We start from the raw sequence: 21,248 nt of genomic DNA, 5'->3' as shown, positions 1-21,248 counted from the left end.
GTCGTGCTGGTTGAAAGAAAATGAGAAAAAATGGGAAATTCGTGTCAGTAGAATTAACAGATTACAGTTCGTCAAAAATACACATTTCCGTGAGAGTGTGTTGTGGATTCATGGTTACAGTATAGTCTCATTCATCATTCAGCAGTTCACTTATTGCCTGTTGAATTTCAATTACCTTTCCAGTCATTTATAATTAATTTCTTTATTACAATTTGCAATTGAATATTTGAGAACGTTTTGACGCACTTGTTTTCACAACAGGACCCTTACCATTAATTGTCCATTGTTTTCACACGTTTTAATCATATAGCATTATCGCCGTCATAAAAAGTGGCAATATTATATTAACACAAGGATTTCCAAGCCAATGCAGTGACATTTATGCCATGGTTACAATCCTTTTTAATAACCATTTTTACATTTCGTCCTACAAAGTTTGTGTACACATGAACAGTTATCATTAGCAGCCTATGATCAAGACACGCACACACTTGCTGTCTTTTCTGTTTTCTGTGCGCGAGGCAGAGGGTGAAAAGGCGGCAAGCGCGCGCGTGTGCGCGTGGTTCTCGCAGGCGGGGATGAAAAGGCGGCAAGCGCGTGAAGGGGGATAAGAAAAGCTCTCCCGCACTAGTCTCGCAGTCGACCGGTGGCGTTTAGCGGGCAATGATCGGTGTTTCTCCGCGACCGTTTCTCTCTCTGCGATTTAGCAGCGGAGGCGCATTAATCCTCTGAAGATCGACTCATAAAGATCAAATCTCGCCTCTCACTGGGATTTTGCCGCATTTCTGCCGTTTTCCCCTCAGCATCTTCTCTTCTGCCCGTCTCACCGGCGGTCTCTTCACAAACTGAACGTCTCGTGCTGTATGTGGTAATTTGTCATCATGACTACAGCAAAGGAGTCAAATGTATCGACCAAATCAGCTCATCAGCAGGAACAGGTAGCCTACTCTTTTATAAATCAACACATAAGAAAATAAACACGTACATTAGTTATTGATCGACACTTTACATGTATTCAATTGTTTATAAAACTGACACAAACGCACTTTAAATGTCGCATTTCTGAAATGTTTTTATAAGGACCAGCAATATGGCCACAGTACTTCTGATTAATCGATGATATTTGTCTTATCAGTGATGATTAAGTGCGCTTATTAGTCGTAGAAAGTTAAATGCCAGCCATAAATTCACGTTTAATAATAAAAGCTGTTGATGTTTTTTTATTCTTAGAAAAAGCCACAATTGTTTGCAATATCTGTTAAGGGTATGTGTTAGATGATAAATTAGCATTGGTTTTCATATGAAAATCTTATTTTGCTTATATTGTTTCAGAACTTCCGGTCATATGAAACAATTTACACAATAATAATAATAACATTTTAATTGACCAACTTTACTCATTATCAAAATGGCCAAACACATTATATTCTTGGCAATGGTTAAATGTGAACACGAAAGTGTAAATCATCTTACATCTCTCGACCGACTTGACCAAGGCTACTGTGAAATCTGTACTTGATTTCAATGGAGAGGAACAGTGGAAGTAGGTACAGAAACAGCCACGGGCGATACTGACAGGAACAAAGCGAAGTCCAAAAAAAGCAACGTGAAAGGTGGGTGCTCCCGCAAGAGACGCCAGCGGGAGGGCAGGTGAACACGTCAAGTGTAGGGAAACTTTGACAGTGAAAAGCACAGACCTTCTGTTCACTCCACATCAGCCACACGTCTTAAAGCAACAATCACTTCAAGAGGAAAGATTATAGAGGACACATTAACATGCAGCGTTACATTTTAGTGAGACTCTGTGTAGCTGTTCTGTTGCGTGACAGATGAGTTAAGAGACGGTGATACAGCTGCCCTACAGAATTCTGCCAAATCTTTAAATAATGTCTTTTCTTTGTTCTCTGAGTAAAGTGGTGTTTACTCTGAAAGCGATTAAGTGGTGGGAGGTCACCTAGCTGCTGCAAAGCTCAACCACGGGGACAGTTGACAGCGCCGTCACTTACCCGTTGTATCTACTTGCATAAATTGACACTTGCAATGTTACGCCATGAAAACTAGACAGTGGCATAAATTATAATGGCTACTCTGGAAATGTGAAACTGATTACGTCTGACTACTTTATTTCAAAAGTATTTAGTTACATTACAAGTTACATTACTACCCCCTCAAAAACCGAAATAACCTCTTTAGCTTTCTCATGGCCAAACTTTATTGGCAAGTGGGAACAAACAAAATTCAGCCTGTTTTCTTATTTTAACAAATTCTATCACTAATAATAATAATGATAAAACTCATAAAACATTTTAATATTAGTATTTCTAAACCTGCATACTCCATAGTGTAAAAAGTCGCCTTAGTTTTCTCATAAATTGTATATCTTTTAAATGGCGCTTCTGCATATTTCTATGATGATTTCTTCATATAAAAAAAGTAACAGTGTTAGAGCAGCAAAATATAAAAATACGTTTGCTAATACCAGCCTGGTAACGTTACTTTCCCGAGAAGTTTAAGCATACTGTACTGCCCTTTAAGATTGTTTTTCACGGGTGAGAGGGTTTTGCTTACCTCCCCATGACCGACAACGCACAACAATGTTCTTGCCTTTGACAGAAATAATCTCAAAATACTAGTGTATTTCCAGCTATAGAACGCATACTTTTCTCTCTCCATGCTGAATTTGTTTGCGAGTTTGTGTTACTGCCCAACACTGGTCGTGGTGTTAAATCCCTGCTATAATTGCAATCTGGAAATAATCTGGTATCATCACTTTTGAAATTAAATCTTCAGTCATGCGCCACAAGGTAGTGCTAAGTAGAAGGTTAAGGTTTACATTGTGAAGACCTACTGTAAAATCCAAGAGCCAACTCCTCCTTGTAAACAAGACTAAAAATTACTAGTAAGGATGAAATAGCAGGAACAAGTCTTGCTGTTAACCTGTTGTTTTATTGACATTTGCATATAACTCTGCTCAACCTGCTGTCGTTGCAAAAAGGCACATCATTTGATGTTTGATAAAAATATATGTAGTTGACTTGACTGCAGGCTTGTCTGGTTTAAATGTATATAATTGCAACAAACGGAAACGTGACCATTATGCATGTTTACATTGTAAGGCTGTAAAGTCAGATATTAAAATTATAAATATATGGGCAATTATTGGTCCTATAAAATCACATGATTTCCTATTAATACAGTAGTGCAGGCCTATCGATATGGCAGTGCAGCTTCTTGACGTCACGAGCAATCCACTTTTAAAACATAATTTTGACCAGATGTGTAGGAAAGGAAGGCAAAAAATTCTTAAGAGATAACTACAGTTCAAGAGTGTAGATTCACACTAACAAAGCACGAGGAGCCCCTTACCCACTATAGCTTTGTGAGTGAGATAAATATATACCCATAAACCCTCAAAAGCACCCTCACTCGTAAGACAAATGCCTCCTGCCAGTAGCTGTGGTGAAAAAATATCATAATAGAGCTTCTCTTCTCTTTTCTAAATCTTCGCTAAATGTCTTATCAGTTTATGAGCATAAAGGAATGGTGCTGGTGTCCAGAACTGTTTAAGTCAGTAGAGTTTAAGTCTTTTTATTTGAATTGCAAAGTCAAGCTTGCCTGGATGCCTGGATACTTGGTAGCTGAGGAGCATCACACGTAAGGTCTTTCAAGCAAAAGCAAAACATTTAGTTCTACAGAAGAAGCACTTTATACTATACAGTAGAATACTGTATGGAATAGTATGGTATGGTCATTTCCATGCAACACTCATGGTGATTTGTTAAGTGAAAACGGTTCCTCAGATTATAAAAAGGTCAGAAAGTGAGGGCTCTTTAAAGAACATTTGACTGAATGGTTCTTTGTGGAACCAAAAATGGTTCTTCTATAGCATCGCTGTGAAAAACCTTTTAAGTACCTTTGTTTGTAAGAGTGTATTGCAGTGTAAGGATTAATCATTTGTACAATCATTAGGCTACTGTTTATTATAAAAATACCTTATATTGTTTAAAGTATGCTGCTGAGTAGTAAGATCTACAGTATGGCCTTATTTAAAATAATTACATGATTGAAGAATTACAAGCCCTATGGTAAATTTTTAAAAGCAAGAAGTTGTGCAAAGTAGACTGATCTTCCCTCTTGAGAGTGTTTTCCTTAAAGACCACAAGCCAGGCCACCGATCGGGAAGTTCTGCATGTATTTAATATGGCTTTGTAATGTGCCACTGGCCGCTGAAATGTCAACACAATATTTTGAATATGTGTGCACAATCCACAAGCTGTTTAGATATCCACAAGTTGTGGATTCATTTAGATGACATTTATTTCATAATGCCAGTTTCCCTCAAGGGCATAATTGGATTTCATTTAAGCCAAGAGAGTGCATCTTTCCATCACAGATCTTTGTTTATGATCGCAGATATTTATCAGTCCAATATTTTATATAGGACTTCTGGGGTATGATGCTAGGATGTCTTTACTGCATGTTTGTTATGTATTACTGCTTTCGCTATTGTCAGAATAAACTGGGGTAGATGCTGTTGAATGACACATATGCATGACTCAGGCTTTTCAAGATCTGTTGCTGTCAAGCTGTTTTGTAGAGAACACACGGAGCAGACAGTGGGACGTGTGTTAGCTGGGCCACAGGTGCCCTCTCTCCTGGGGCAGCTCCCATCCTTCAGAGCAACCTTTAATATTCGATCCCATATGTTGAAGCAAGATTAACTTGGTCACATCCCCGTCGCTCAGAGCGACATTACATGCAACATTCCCTTTAGATTATAAGTGCAGAGAACAGTAAAAAGGATTGAATCTGCAGCAGAGTAGAGTAAATCTCCAGAACCAACAGTGAGCATCCATGCTTGTTAAAGTCCTATTTTACCAAACATTTTTTGTAATAATGTTTAGTTTTCCGCTGAAAGAAGTGAATATGTTGGCACATTTCAAAATTTGTCATTGAAGATTTTCAAACATTTTGGCATAAACCTTTAGTTTAAAAGGTCATAAGACACATTTCAGTCAAGTGACCCTAAACCCTGAACGGTAGCTTAAGATTCCATTGTGTTGTGTAATTTAAAGCTTCTTCAATTTCATTTAACTGTATGTCAAGTAAGCTTTCGAGGATCATTTTTTTCTGTGGACAATCAAGATTTCAGTATCGCTTTAGATCAAAGTTAAGAGAGTATCCAATTTTGTCACATTGTCCGGGACATTGTTATGAGGAAATGTTTCTCCACAATGTGAAAAAAGAGCCTTTAGCTTCTGCACTGATTGAAATCTGTCCATCATTGCCCCCTGCCCAAAAGCAACTATTCTTCACCAGACAGTGTTGTGGCTAAGCTTAGATCAGATAAAACTGGATTTCAGGACCCACGCTACACAAACACATCCACATTTTGCTCATTTCATGTCCATGCTGGCTGTCAAATGAAATGCCACAGTTTTCTTACACTTCTGATAGCTGTGTGTGAGTGTGGAGTCTAGTCTCAGATTTGCTTGCAAAGGTAGTATAATGTTGAAAGTATTTGTGCTTGCACATTCAACAAAAGCCCTGGGTATGATTTATGGAAGACTATAGCTTTATTAAGAGTGTATCATTAGGAATGGTGAAGTGATATTCCTTTATGACAGTGTTTGTCTGTACGTTTTGCCTGTATTCTAAACCCTTTTGTTTTGAGGTTTTGGACTTTTCTGGTCCCATAGCTGTAATTTTTCATTCTTTTTAGCAACATTCTTTTTCTTTGTAAATTGATGCGGGCCATTAATCAAGTTTGACCCTGAAGGGATGCATTCAACATGCTGTCCCAGACTAATTTCCTTTCCATTACACAAAGATTAAAATGTGAGTGGAAAATGAGAAAAATTGTATTTGATGTCCACCTTAGGGAGTGTGAGAATGATGGGAAACCTCTTAGATATAACATGTTGGCATTTTGTCAGCTTGGTCTCTTTCCTCCCAAAGACCACTTTTATTATTTGTGTGAAATGATTCATTAGGGTTTGTGATGATCAAAGCATCTTGCTGGATCCACAAAAAATGTAATATTGGTCTGCAGTTGCAGGGTGCATATTATATGGTTATTATACAACAGTCAGGTCAGATGCTCCGGTTGTATTTGTCCGTTTCACTTTGTTCCTGACTGATGCATGAGCAATTCAAAGTGAACGGAGAAATCGCCTGGTTTATCTGTAGGACCTTTTTATCACACCTAAATGAGAGATGTCGCCTAATTGTATCGTAGTAATAATGTAGAAAGATAAGGAGCTATATCTTTAAAATGACAGAAGGACAGAGCCATTCAAAAAGGAAATTGATTTTTCCCACCGTAGAAATGAATTTTCCACAGCAAACCAGGAATAAATGAACACTGTGTGAACTATATTGATCGTTTTATAATTTGGGAAATGTATATTGGAATCAGGCACTTGAAAGTGTTGTTGTTACTGTCATGATTCCGCTATCATGTCATGTTTATTCTTGGTCTTGCAGCGGAGTCATGGCATAGCCTTAGGTTTTGTGTGAGAAAGCCATGTGCTTTCTCGTGTCTCCTCAGTGTTTCCCGCCATCTCGTTTCCTCGTTAACCTTCCCTGAGTGTTTCAGTACCCGCACCTGACCCTTGTTTATTATCCTTTGTCTGTCTCCCTTTAAAACATCCTCGTGTTCATTGTCCTGTGCTCGTTCGTTGCATCTAGTGTACTGGTATGCCTTACTATTTCATGCTTTATGCTTTATGCTATGCCATGTCTTTGAGTTGTTAGTCTAGTCAGTGTGAGTGTTTTGTAGTTGTAATTCTTGTCAAGTGTTTAGTCTGTAGTTAGTTCAGTTTATTGTTTACCCTGTTGTCACCCCCTCGTGGGTTTTTGTTTTGTTCCTGTTTTCTGTTTATATTAAAGTCCTTGTTAACCCCGTCATCCCCGTTTCGCTGCCTGCAATTGGGTTCTCTCTAACACATCCGTGACATGTTACTGTATTAACGTTTTGTACTACCCAAACTGGCCAGTTTTTCGGTTCTAATCAGACTCCTATATGGATTGATTGTTTCTCAACTTGTAACACAAAAAGGCTTTGTGATCCAGGATAAATGACAACCTGGGGCCCAGTCTTTGTATGTTGTAAGCAATGGTACATCCATCTTACTACATCCAAGATCAAATAATACAACCCGGATGACCTAATCCAGTTTATCATGATCTGGATAATTCGGTTCTTAGAAACGCACCTGTTGTTGATGATTAGTATATCAAGATGAAATTGTCTGGGATCATTGCACGCTCATGCACTGTTTGGAAAGGCAGCATATATTGATATGATCAGCAGCGCTGCTATTGGCTGGTTGTTACGTCAAAAGACGTAGTTACATCCATATATTTTACCGCTGATTGAAGATTATGACAGTTTTATAACCTTTTTAAAATATCAGGAACACTTCAGATGATGCACAGACAGATTACATTTAGAGATATTTATTACATTTTAAAGCAGTTGTAAACTGAAGTTGTATAACTGATAAATTAACTTTGATCTTTTTTATAAATGTAGAGTTTTTATCCAAAATGAGATAACCATGATTATTGTAATAAAAACATTTTTGAAACTTTTATTTCAAAGTTATCTCATTTCGGAAACAAACTCTTCATATATACATAAGCACTGTATGTGCTTTAACATACTGTATATTAAATATGAAGGTCCAACAAATTAATATGACAAATATTTCATTCACAAGAACAAAAAACATTATAAATTATAAAAAAAAATAAAAAAATATATTATATTTATTTATTAATTCATTAATTTCAGTCCTCACCGAAGACTTCACAGTAAACACAAATAAAAATGGTTATAAGTATATTATATTATATCACAATAAATATTGTACTAAAAGCAAAACAATGCGTTCATTACATGTTAAATTCGCAAAGCTGTTTCTATAAATCCTGTATCTTGTGCAACAAATTGCTGTTGTATGAATGAAGCCGACTTGACTGCGTAATGGCCGCAATCTTATCCTGTTTATATGAAATAAACCTGCTCCCGAGCAAACTCACCTGTTGCTAAAACAAAAATGATTGGATGAACAATCCAAGATCATGTGAAATCGCCAACAATCAAATCCAGCTAAATGAGTTAGCGAGATACGGAGAACCCCAGGTCTCATGGGTGTCCATATAAATAAGAGCCATGACACTGGTATTTGGCCCTCATTCTCATGTGATTTGTGTTGAATAAACAAAGGCCTGATGATCATATTTCATGTATTTATTGACCTATCCGCTCTCAAAGCATCACTCAGAATGACTTTATTCTCATGTTGATATAGAATTAATTAATTGGTCAAATATAAGGCTTTATACATCTGCAAAAAAGTTATATTATTATATCATTCATATTCTTACTTTGGGCTTAGCAATATACTATATATTAAATATTCATGATATGGGACATCCAGTGTTACTGATATGACATTCACACTCAAAATTTCTCATAGAAAATACTTATTACTAGAATATGAAACAATATTAAATGTAGTGAATAACCAGAAAATCTGCAGCAGAAAAATATCAATCCAGTTTTTTCTTCAGATTCTCTTATATGCAAATGAACAATTACCGACTTGGAAAAAGGAGATTTATTTTGGAGAAACACAGTAGGTTTAAAAATCAATACTTTTACTATAAAATAAGATTAGATTTTCCACGATTTCCATCGAGACTGCACAATTGATCAAGACAAAATTGTGACATTATTATAAAAATATCTTTAACTCACTGTGCGCTTTTCCACCATCGTGCCAAACCAGCATGGTCTGAAACGGCCAAACTGTGCGTAATTCGTGCTGATAGAATGTGTGTGGTCACCACTAATGATAGGTCACTCGTCGGTTGCCTAGATGCCAGTTCCTCTCCATAGCCAAAATAACGCGTTATTGAAGAAGGGAAGGAACTTAGCTGTTAACAGAGGGAGTGGAGAAATCAAGTCATTGCTCAGTCTCTTGCTTTACCAAGGCAGCAAGTTATTCGTTTTGGTTTACGTACTGAAGAGTTACGTTATCAGATCACATTAATGTGGTGTTTTCATTGGCCTGTTGTCATACAAAACAGTGTTTTCAAATGCAAATTATCCTCGTTTATACTGCTGTTTCCACATGCGTTTAACTACACTATCGAAAACGCATGTCACATGACCCTTAAGACACGCTGGGCATGCTCACATATACAGTATGTAAACAGTTATATGGGCATACATAAGTTTGTTGTTGATGACAGTTGGTTACTAGTCACTGAGCAACCAGTACAAAATGAACATGATGGCGAGGAAAAGCAAGGACGTCTTCGTGTGGATAATGTTAGATGAGGTAATCCATGTTATTTGTTTGATTTCATTCGGCGCCACGCAGACCGATCGACGGATGACATCGCAGTACTGAGTGAGCTATTTAAAAGCATACGGCTCTCGATTCTCGCGTTGCTGTAATGTCACTGTGTCGATTCGTCAACACACTAGTACACAGTAAAAGCCTTTTAAGTAGCGAGAACGGTTTGGCATGATGGTGAAAAAGCGCTCACTGTTTCTGTGTGTTAAAGGACTCTATTTCATGTGTGAAGCTCACACTGAACTGTATAAAACTGTTTATTATTAAAAATGACCCACTTTATAAAATCCATTCCAAAATGTTAAACATTTTCATGAATGCCACCCCCACAGGCATTTTCCAAATGTAGTAAAAAAGACGAAAACATACCTCAAAAATTTTAACTAGATCTTTTACATTTGCTTCATGTTGAATAAGGAACATTTTAAAGATTTAGGCCAGCCCTTATTTGTAAGTCAAATATTTTATGTCACCAATAAATCTAAGATGTTCCCAAGTGATCATGACAAACACGATTAAATGAAAGAGGATAAAACAAATACGATGTTATTTAACATCCCTCTTTTTTAACTGTAAGCTTGTTTTCTCCCGTTGTCAGCTTCCTCTCTGTGAAGTGCCCATCCACCGCCTCTGCATTGAATCCACATCAAACTTTTACCTTGGCAGGCAGCTCTTGGCTGTGTGAAGCTATGTGAAACTTCCCAGTGTTTCAGTTCGTCTATGAAAAAATAGCTTTCTCTGCTCCTTATGTATGAGCCGAGTGTGAAAACTTTTAGTTTTTGACAAGAATTCAGATCAGATTCAGTAAATTCCTAAAAAATATGTGTAGCCTTTTATATACACATATGGACATATGGAAATGATATGAACCCTACAAAGATAAATATGTTCTCAATAAAATGATACAAATGTATTAAATGTCTTTGAAAATGATTATACATGTACTTACATAAAATAATAATTGGTAATTGGTCAAAAATCCAATTGCACATATCAGTAAAGAGTCTGTACAGCTCTCAGATGTTTTCTGAATAATTTGAATGGTATTTCATTACCAAAACATTCATTTCTTTATGTGTAGACAGACAATTAGAGTAAATTTACCCTGGAAATGCGTAGTTGTGGTATATTTTATTCCAAGTTGATCATGTTTTATGAGAGCATGTGTAGGCAATTTAAATCAGCTTTACTTTGAGCCACAGCCCAGCAATCAAAGAAAGTAAATGCCATTCCATTTTCCACCTCTCAGTGATTCAGCAGTCAGTGCTGTGGATCTGTTTGATCCAGACCGCTGTCTCCAGTGTGCATTTGGTTGCTTCATTACAACTAATAATGATTCTAATCGAGATCGGTCTGTCTCCGTGTTGCTGGCCGGAGGAGTCAGCCCAGTCTTTCTCTCTTCCATTATTTCTCTGACTACACAGTAATGAACCCTTGAGTTTGTAATCTAGCTCCTTAGGCTGATGTCAGATGCAGGTGAATTACTAAATATGCAAATTGAAAAAATTGCTCTTTTCTCTGCCATGGGCGCTCATGTTAATAATCACACCGCCTTTTATTTCTCATTCATTGATGGACTGTACAGAGGAACCCTTATGGCTGGGTAAAAATGACAGAATGACACAGTTCAGTAACTGCAGAATTACGACTGATCTTGCATCTGACGGAGCTATAGGCAATTACGTCTCTATAGAAGAATTATCCACCAGAGACGAGCCAATATTTATTTCAACTCTGCAAAGTTTTGTACGTAGAGCTCTGTCAACAAGTAAATTCTGTAAATCCAAACGAACAATGCATGAAAAAGTTCTCACTTTTCTCACACCATCAATACAAGTGTTTAAAGGAGCTTCTTCCTGGGAGAAGTGTGGATGAAAATTCTCTACATATGTTTGAATTCTCAGCTGAATCTTAGGGGTGTAAACACAAAATGTGGATTTATATGAGAACAATAGTAGTGCGTTTTTGGACGAAAGACAGCCAGCTCAGTGAAAAACTATATTCTGGCAACATTCTGTCTGTAAATGGCCCAAAACATTGGCTGAAGATCTGTAGTTTAGTGTGAATGTTTATAATCCAGAATAATAATACTGACATTGTTTCGAAAGATTCAGTTAACTCTCTAGCTAGCCATAAACTAAAGTTTACATTCCATTAGCATAGGTGAGTTACAGTATTGTTAAAGCTCCTGTCCGTAACTTTTGCCTTTTTGAGCTCACACTGTAGACTCAGAGAAGATCTTACCCTTACACCTCTCCCTAGATAGTATTGATGGTAAAAAAACATATTGAGTAGAGAGAATCAGTCTGACTCTGCGTATCACATTTGAGGCTTATATACGGTCAGGAATAAATATTCAGTGAAAGACTTCAAACGCTGTGCTGCTCTCTGAGGCAGAGATTCGTGCTGTGGTCACAGTCACACATATTGATGATATTCATATTCAGTGAAGGTGTTAATGTCACCTATAACAACACCTTTTCCCTTGAAGACATCTGCAGGTTTACTGTAAATGAGATTTAGGTCATTGTGATCAGCGGCAGATACAAAAATGTATGTTGTGATTTAAAATGTACTTCCTGCTGTCCTGTAAAAACCTTTCATTTGTGTTAGTCTGTTTTAGACTAGAAAAAAGGGTGAATTGAGGAGACAGTTGGGGAAGGTATGTTTACCTGTGTTTAATTATTGATCTGTCTGCATGGTTTTGGTAGGTGAGCTTACATGGAAGTTCACAGGGTGCTAAAAGCATCTCTGCCACCAGCGTCTAGCTTCTGTCTGTAAAAGTGAAAGACAGGTGAGAGAGAAATGTGCTTATGAACAGTTACAGGAAAAATGATGCGATTATTGGATTTGTGAATTTATCAAATTGCAACAATGGTCTGTTTTAACTTATGTTTTATTCATTGAAAATACATGTGTTCATTCAGAGTGTATGTCTATCCTTGAATTTAATAACTGGTTGACCCTCTTTTTACAGTAATAATATTAATTCAAAATAATGTTGGTATCAGTAAACACACTAAAATGTAAAACATATACAATGATACCAGTCTTTCTGCGTTACTGACTTGATGTTTGACCGACATGTTGAACATGCGTGTGTTTTGTGTCGGTTCTGTGTATTTAGTGCTTATTTTAGTGATAATGCAGCTGTGAGTGACTGTGTGTTTTGACATGATTTTAATGTAAACACATTCAGTTAACTCTTATGTGACTGCAAACAGATGAAAAAACACACCGAAACCAATGCCCAAGAACTTGCAATCTTTTGTGTTTCTTCGCATCACCTGCGTCACACTACAGACTAGAGTTGACGCTTAACTGTGACTACTTCATACCAGCAGGTGACGGTACTCTGTATGTGTCAATCAAACTGGGAAACCGGAAGAGCTAGCGGTGCTTTTACCATTGCTTACATCAGCTGCTCTCATTACTGACAGATTTTTGTAGCTTCATGTTTGCTAAGTTGCAAATAACACTGAAATTGTCAGCCCTTGGACTTGTAGATAAAGATACGATAAGGATAAGGAGAAACAAGACTAAATGGTTGAAATTGTGGATTGTCATGATTGTGCCCTCTCTGGTCTTGATTTTCTAGTCTAGTGGCGGAATCGTGACAGAGCCACGTGTTGTGTGTGTAGAGAAACACATTATTGTCAATCAGGACATAATATGCATTCTCTCGTCTAGTCTTTGACCCCGCCCATCTTGTTCCTAGTATAGCTTTCCACCTGTGTCTCATTCCCCACACCTGCCCATTGTTATCTCCTTTGTTAGTCTCCCTGTTTAATGCCCTCGTGTCTATTGTCTTGTGCTCGTTCGTTGTTAAAAGATACCTTGTAAGATGTGCATACTACCTTGTTTGTTGCTCCCCCGCCTTGCCTGGCCAATTGCCAACAGAATCCCTTTTGTATGACGTCGTGTCTGTAGTTAGTTTACTTTTGTCCCCCTTGTGGGAAGTGTTTGTTTTCAGTTTGGGATTTTAGTTTTGTAAGTATTGTCCCCCATCGTGGGTGTTTGTTTTGTTTATTATTATGATTATTAAAGTCTTCGTGTTTAACCCCTTCATCCCCTCTGCCTGCACTTGGGTTCTTCTCCACCTCTATCACGACAGTAGATACTGTTGCGACAGCGGATTGTTTGCTTTACATTAAGTTCGTCTATGTTCTTGTGCACATTTGCTAAGCAAAACCGCCAATCTGAGTTTTCTTTCTCGCCGATGTTTTCCGTCACCATTTCAACATCCAAATTTGCACAAAAACAGCTGATGGCAACTGACTAGAGCCATCGGTGCACAACACAGACAAAACTAAACCCTACCTTCACTCAAAAACCAAGTCAGCCTAACAGAGCCGTGGCTCTTAATTGTGTCATTATTATCAGGCATTGACAAATCAAAAACAGGCAATAAGCTACAATAGTATCTATATTAGAATATTTTCATTTTTAAATGTTGCGCATAGTGCCGTGTGTGCTGTGGACATGGTGAAAAATCTGCTAGGTGTAAGCCAAAGCTGAAGATTATCTCTACGTAGAGAACAGGCCCTTCGAGTCATATCATCCGATGCCAATTTGGTAGACATCACCCCACCTTAATGCAGACCACAACAGCTGTGTTTCATCCGCTTTGTAATCATAGACCCTCAGACAGACAAGAGTGGCCTCTACTGTATGAGTCACGAGAGAGACTAAAACTGAAGCCGTAGATTCATTCTTCATCTTATTGACACACTCCTTTTCCATTTGACTTTTCTATGGACTTGCTGAGTCACTCACGATCCAGTTATGATATCAATTTCTACTAAAGACTGCCCAGTTTTATTTCTAGGCGGCTTATTCTAAGAGGCCATTTGATTGCTTACACCTGCACCCAGGTCACCTCTCTTTAAACTCCACACTGCCGTCTATCTGAAATCCACTACACTATTTAGCTTTGTAATACCTCAATGATCCCGTATACTCCAAAGCACAGATTTCTTGTGACGATGCAGTCTAAGATATCAATGGGAAGTTCTCTCGCTCTGTCGCCTTCCCTTTCTGTCTTCATCTTTGTCTCTTTTTCTGCAAACTGATTCAATTCAGGCAGGAATATATCAGCCTCCTCAGATCAAAGGAGGGTCAGTTCATATCTGGCCGTTTTTTTATATATCAGATAATAATGTGAGGCCCCCAGCAGGAGCTTCTATAAAGCCTCTAATAGAGCAATTATTCTCAGACAAAAGGTCACCTCAGCCATGACGACAGGCTGGAAATCAATAAACCCCCAATTATGACCACATAACCAGACCGGGGAATTAGATGGCAGGGCCTATATTTGGCTGCAACTGATCAAGGTTGCATTAAAAGATCGGATTTGGAGACACTCTGCTTTCCCTTTGTGGCCTTTTAATGAGGGGTTGCTTTGTTAGAGATTGTTAAAAATGGAGAAACCACTTTGTCTTCTCAAGCGCAATGTTCCCCTGATGGCCACGATCCCGTAGCAAGCATGTTGTTGAGAGATTGCAATTCAAACGTGTTTTCATTGAGGAGAGGTTGCTTTTGAAAGTATGATTTAATACACGTGGTGAGGATTATACTTTGAGCTGGATTAATTTTTGTGCTAATTGTTGAGATCGAATAAACCGGCCCTTAGGTGGGTGTCAGCGGGAGGGATTATGTCCGTTTCATGAGCAGCACATGTCTGTTTCACACTTTTTTAGTTGCAATCTCGCTTGCTTTGTCCCTCCCTCACTCCATCACTTCCCTCCCATCCATGCATCATCATAGCCTGTCGGTGTGAATGTTGCTACACCACTGGTCATTGCGTTAAGTGTTGCCTTGCGTGGTCTCAGCAGGTGGAACGTGTGGAGCACCAGCCACTGGTGATTATAGGTAATCTGCAATTACAGGAAAAGTGGCATTTATGATATGAATTGAACCAAATGCTGCAGCTGCGGAAAATTCTGCACATTACACCAGACCTTGTTCCACTAGATGAATGGCATGCATGTTGAAAACAATATCTGTGATTACAACAAGTTTTAAAATTATACACGTCATATTTGTTTCATTTATAGAGGGTCTGAAAGCTACAGTGCTCTTTGTCCTAGATGATCAAAAGTACTGTATATCATATTATACTCAATTATTATTACTGTTATAAATGAGCAGGTGGTTGACCCTGCAGTTGGTCAAATCGATGAGTGCATTACAGTCTTTTTTAGGTGGATTTATCTTTTTTTGGCATCTCTGGGGAGAGGTGACGTATGGCATATGGTTTCATTGAGCTGTATAAAGCTTTGGCCCTTTTACATCTCTAGCTGCTCATGAAACAACATTTCATCAAGTCTTTTATTACTCCCAGGATTCATTTAGATGAAGCGTGGATCTTACAGTGTGTAAATCCTGAAGGTAAACTCACATGCATTTTTGTGATAATGTGTTGGTGAGACACCGTTTTTTTGCTTGATTACATGGTTCTTTATAGTCGCATTGAATAGCTGCGACAAAAATGTTGAATTTGTCCATGCAGTTGATCATCTCTCAAAGGGTTTTTACATTACACTTAATCCAGAGTAATGTATTTTTGAACCCTGTGCTAAGCACTTCACAGTTGTGAATTTGGAGAGTTAACAAGTTGACCTTGGATTTTGAAAGTACTATACCTGAGTGGGGTTAATAATGAGTTTGTGTTAATGCAGTTTGAAACTCAATTCTACTCAAACCTAAATTCATCATTTAGACCACACCAAACCAAAGTCCATTTATGGAATCGTGACACTCTGCGGCCATGTGTGCAACGCCTCCAGTCAGCTATGTACATCATTGGAAGACAGCAGGCAAATATTTATATTTAGTTCATAGAATTTAAGGAGGAGTTTACCTTCAAAATAAAAAATGCAGTCTTGTCATTTCCAACCTTTATGGCTTTCTATCTTCATCAGAATATACAGGTTTTGTTTCCATAAAACAGAAGTGAATGGGGAGCTTTGCTGTTCTTTTTCCAGCTTTTTTTTTTAAATATTGTATTTTGTGTTGTGCAGAAGAAAGAAAGTCTTTAAAATTTAAAATGACAAGAGATCTTGAGATTTTGAAGGGGAACTACTCCTTCAAATAGCATATTTCCGACCAATAATTAAACCTGACATAAACTGTACCATAACATTGGTTTGCTAATATTGCATATTGAGCATTGCATTCCTCCCCATTCATTGTAATGGCAGTAGCGCATGTTGTTAAAGCAACACTGTGTAGCCTTTCGACATTATTCAGATTTAATGTCTCAATAAATTGCCATCATTTGAATATTTTGTAAATATAATGATTTACACTCTGTAATTATAGCATAATGTTTAATGCACAACAATACTGGGGTGCAAATAGAAACGTTATCTTCCACTATTTAGAAGTACCAAAAGCATCTAACTACTATTTCTACTTAATCCAAAGAAAATACTGCTATTTACACTTAGTCCAAATAGCAGCTGCCTTATTATAAACAGGCTGCTGTTGTTGGGTCATATGACCATACGCAATGCACGTATCCAGAGCATGTGATCTTCTGCAGCGTTCAAGCGTATGAAACAGACACTCCCACCTCGGTAATAAAGAGATCTAGTCCTGTCCGAATCAGTACATAAAATCACAGAGAACAATTGTAACTCGGACGTCGTTCAGAAAACTTGTCTCTTCCGAAAAGGGGCCAATGTCTCTAAAATGATTTTAGTGGTAGCACACCTCTTAACTGAACGAATTCTACTCTCGCTGCTACCTGAGCAGTCTCATAGCATGTACACACACACTCTGTAAGTTCTGTGTTCGGGTCGGTACACACATGCCCGCCCATCTGTCTCTATTTTGAGGGCAGATCAGACGAGGAGTCATCATGTTGTACACTTTGAAGATCTTCTCAAAAAGAAAAAACTTAAGGAATAAAGAAACGAACACATAATGAAAAAGTTTCTCTTTTAAAATCTATTTTAGGCTATACACAGTTCCCCTTCAGTCGGTCTCTCGACATTGTGTTGAGAGACTGACTGGGGTTTGATCTTGAGAACCTACCTTCTCCGAGATAATTAATTATAAAACTTGGGCTTGGCGAATGGCACGCGCATGCCAGTCTCCGCCCCGTACATACGGGTATAAAGGAAGATGGCGGCGGTCATTCACTCATCCTTTGTTCTTCGGAACCTGTGTGTTTGCTACATGCTACACGCGATACTCGACTTCGAGACTGATTTTAACCTGCTGGATTTACGACGCGGAGCAGCGGACCTCTCCTTTCGGTGGACTTCCCCTGGGCGTTTCGGCAGAAGGCTACAGACCCTCCTGCTACGAGCATGTCTCGTAGCTGTGTCCTCGGATGCGACAGACTCATCCCGGAGTCTGACGGCCATGATACCTGCGTCACTTGCTTGGGGATCAAGCATGCTGAGGCAGGTTTCACTGATTCGGCATGTCCAGTGTGTGCGGACATGGCAATCAGGGTGTTGCGGTCACGGTTGGCTTCGTTCTTTGTGAGCGCGGCCACCACCCCGTCTGCTTTCCAGGCGTCTTCAGCCGCTGTTTCGGCGCGGTTGATCGCTTTGGTGAGCAGCGGGGGTGATTTGGGGACTCCAATGGATGTCGCTTTGTCAGCTTCATGCTCGCGGACCGTCCATACCCCTGTACGCTCACCTGGTTCGTCCCCTACGAGCGGCAGACGGGTGTCTCATAGTCGCAAGACTTCCTGTAGGGATGATGACTCCATTTCTGTCGCTGCATCGGACAGCTGCTTTCTGGCATCGGATGCGGAAGACTCCTCTGATCTCCTGTCGTCAGGCAGTCGAGTGCCGGAGAACGCTGACGCTGAGATGTCGGCCATGCTCTCTCGGGCACCACCCTCCCCGAAACTGCTGGATGCATGGTTTCTGGGGTCGGTGCCGTTCTCCCGCCCCGGTGCCATTCTTTCCGGAGGTGCATGAAGAGCTCTCCAAGTCCTGGAATGCGCCCTTTTCGGCGCGTGTCAGGAAGGAGGGCTCGGCGGCTGTGACTTCCCTGGATGGCGGAGCGGCTAGAGGCCATGTTGACGTCCCCCAGGTGGAGCGTGCGGTCGCGGGTCACTTGTGCCCGCAGACGGCTGCCACTTGGAGGGGTTGACCTAGACTTCCGACCAGAGCATGTAAGCTCTCTTCGACACTCGTGTCGAAGGCTTACAGTGCTGCTGGATGAGCCGCCTCTGCTGTCCACGCCATGGCGGTCCTCCAAGTCTTTCAGGTGAAAGTCCTGAAGGATTTGGATGGCGGGAAGTCCGACCCAACTCGCATGAGTGAGTTGCGCACTGCCATGGACCTCGCGCTACGGGCGACGAAGGCCACGGCGCGTGCCTTGAGTCGGTCAATGTCCACAATGGTGGTCCAGGAAAGGCATCTGTGGCTTAATCTTGCGCAGATGAGCGACGCTCAGAAGTTCGGTGATACCGTGGAGGACGTGGCACAGCAGTTCTCCGCGGTTCAGAAGCAGACTGAGGCGATCAAGCAGATCCTGCCGCAACGTGGCCACCGGCAGGTCATCACGGTCCCGAGCGCAGCCTGCTTCCCAGCAGCCCCGCCCTCCCGCGGTGGCCCCTCCGGTTCCAGGACCCTCCCACAGGCAGACCCACCAGAGACGTCGAGCCCCGCGAACGAAGGCATCTGTCCCCCGTCAGCAGTCCGCCAAGAGTTCTTTTAAGCGGCCCTGACAGGACGAACCTGGAGGAAGTTTCATTGGGCCCGAACCCGGCCTTTCCAACGCTGGATCGGGGAGGGACGCTGCCTGCCCACATACTCACAAAGAGAGAAATTTCCCCTGGGTTTTCCTCCACAGCACTCTCGTCTAGACGGTGTCTTAGATGGATCGGGTCACCGACTACAATCTCCCCCGGACGTTGCGTCAGGCCGCCTGAAGCAGGTAAACATACAGAGCCGACAACCTCCCTGGGGGTCCCCCCTGTGCGAGGTGACCGCACTGTCAGCCACCGAACCAGCCTCCCCTGGCACGGTGAAGCAGATTGTCCCTCTGGTCCCGCTGTCGCGGTTCTTGGGCGCTTGGCAGCGCACCAGACCGTCACACTGGATAGAGAGGACAATCCGTCTCGGTTACTCGATCCAATTCGCCAGGCGCCCCCCCAAGTTTCGGGGCATTCTGTTCACCTCGGTGCGAGGAGAGAATAGGCGGCTGTACGCCTATAAGTGGCGCCTCTTATTGTCCTGGTGTTCTCCCAGGGAGGAGAACCCGCGGAGTTGCCCGATCGGGTCAGTGCTGGCTTTTTTACAACAGAGACTTGAGAGTAATCTCTCCCCTTCCACGTTGAGAGTGTATGTTGCTGCTATTGCTGCGCATCACGATCTCGTGGAAGGTAAGTCTCTCTGTCAGCACGACCTGGTCACCAGGTTCCTCAGGGGCGCGAGAAGGGTGACCGCGTTCCGTACCCTCTTGGGACCTTAACGTGGTCCTGCAGGGCCTTGGTACGGCCCCGTTTGAGCCCCTCGGAGTTGCTAGTCTTCCTCATCTGTCGATGAAAGCTGCACTCCTGACAGCGCTCGCCTCCATCAAGAGGGTGGGGGACCTACAGGCATTCTCCGTGTCCCAAGGGTGCCTAGAGTACGGGCCCGGCGATTCTCACGTTGTCTTGAGACCCCGTCCCGGTTACGTGCCCAAGGTTCCCACCACTCCCTTCCGGGACCAGGTGGTGAACCTGCAGGCGCTCCCCTCAGGGGAGGAAGACCCAACCTCTAATGTGTTGTGTCCAGTACGCGCACTGTGCCTCTATCTGGACCGCACACGGAGCCTAAGAAGCTCCGAGCAGCTCTTTGTCTGTTACTGAGGACAGCACCCGGGGAGGGTAACAGACAGAGCGGAGCCGTCTGTTGGAACCAGGTCCGGTATAGGTAGAGTCCTCCCTGTTCAGGTAGACCCCTGTACTAGGACTAGTGCCCCATACATAGTGACTCCCCTCTGGGTCATCCCGTGTGTTGAATTTCTCACTCATGATTTCCCGATTGGTGAATCTGTGACCTCCCCGCCGATGGTAATCCCACCTGGATTTGTCCCCCTACTCGGGCTGACACCTTTTTTGCACATGTAACCTCCCCTCCGGGTAGGATGTGGCCTCAGTAACACACTCTTCTAAGAGGGGAGCAGTGTTTCCCCAGTGTTCGGCTCCGGACAGCTCTTCGCTACTAGAGGTGTACGCCACTGTCCGCGAGGCCGTCAGTACAGGCTTCTCAGTGTGACCAATACTATATGACTGGAAGATTACATCTCGCGGTAGCACTCTTGTGACTCGCTAGCCTAGTCAGGGTCGCTTTGCTGGAGGTTGTGATATCGGTGCAAGCGCTGGGGCGTTTAGATAGATCCCCAGTCAGTCTGAAATTGCCATGGGAGGATCGCCTCCCGATCTACTTTCAGGCGTCACAGCTTCTATGACTGAATCACTTGCGTCTTCTCATACTTTTGATACAAGTCAAAGATTAAATATTCATGCATTTGTGGTCATAGAAATTTTATCATACTGTTTAGCTTCAAGTGTTGTGCATTTTCAATTGTTTAGCAGATTAATGTGACCACATCATATAATACTTTTGAAATTAATGTTATTACCATTATAACTATACAAATAAGAATCGTTTACAAATTAAGTGAAATCTGAGTGTGAAATCTTAAACTCAGAGGGTGTAGGAGTATAACCAGTGTAAAACACAGTATTACGCTTGTATAGCTTAAAAATGACCTGGGGTTAATCGTGTCAACAGCTTTTGTACTCACACACCGAAACAATAAAAATAAACAACTGCATCTAACCCATGATACTACTCCAGTTGTGGTTAGTTTCATTTTTGAGAAATAGAGAAAAACTGACCCAGGCCACTGTGCTGAAAT

General features: G+C 41.1%; 1 protein-coding gene across 1 annotated transcript in view; it reads left to right on the top strand.

The window, feature by feature from the left end:
* Positions 1 to 591: 591 nt before the first annotated feature.
* The window catches only part of dpp6a (dipeptidyl-peptidase 6a), a 115,955-nt gene continuing 95,298 nt past the window's right edge, over positions 592 to 21,248 (top strand). Inside the window, exon 1 of the mRNA XM_079447605.1 lies at positions 592 to 938. Coding sequence (XP_079303731.1) covers positions 882 to 938 — 57 coding nt within the window. The 5' untranslated portion in view covers positions 592 to 881. The remainder of the gene's footprint in view (positions 939 to 21,248) is intronic.

This window comes from Barbatula barbatula, assembly GCF_947034865.1.
Source record: "Barbatula barbatula genome assembly, chromosome: 23".
Taxonomy (NCBI): Eukaryota; Metazoa; Chordata; class Actinopteri; order Cypriniformes; family Nemacheilidae; genus Barbatula; species Barbatula barbatula.
The sequence above is the reverse complement of the archived record's forward strand: the minus strand, read 5'-3'. Positions and strand labels throughout refer to the sequence as shown.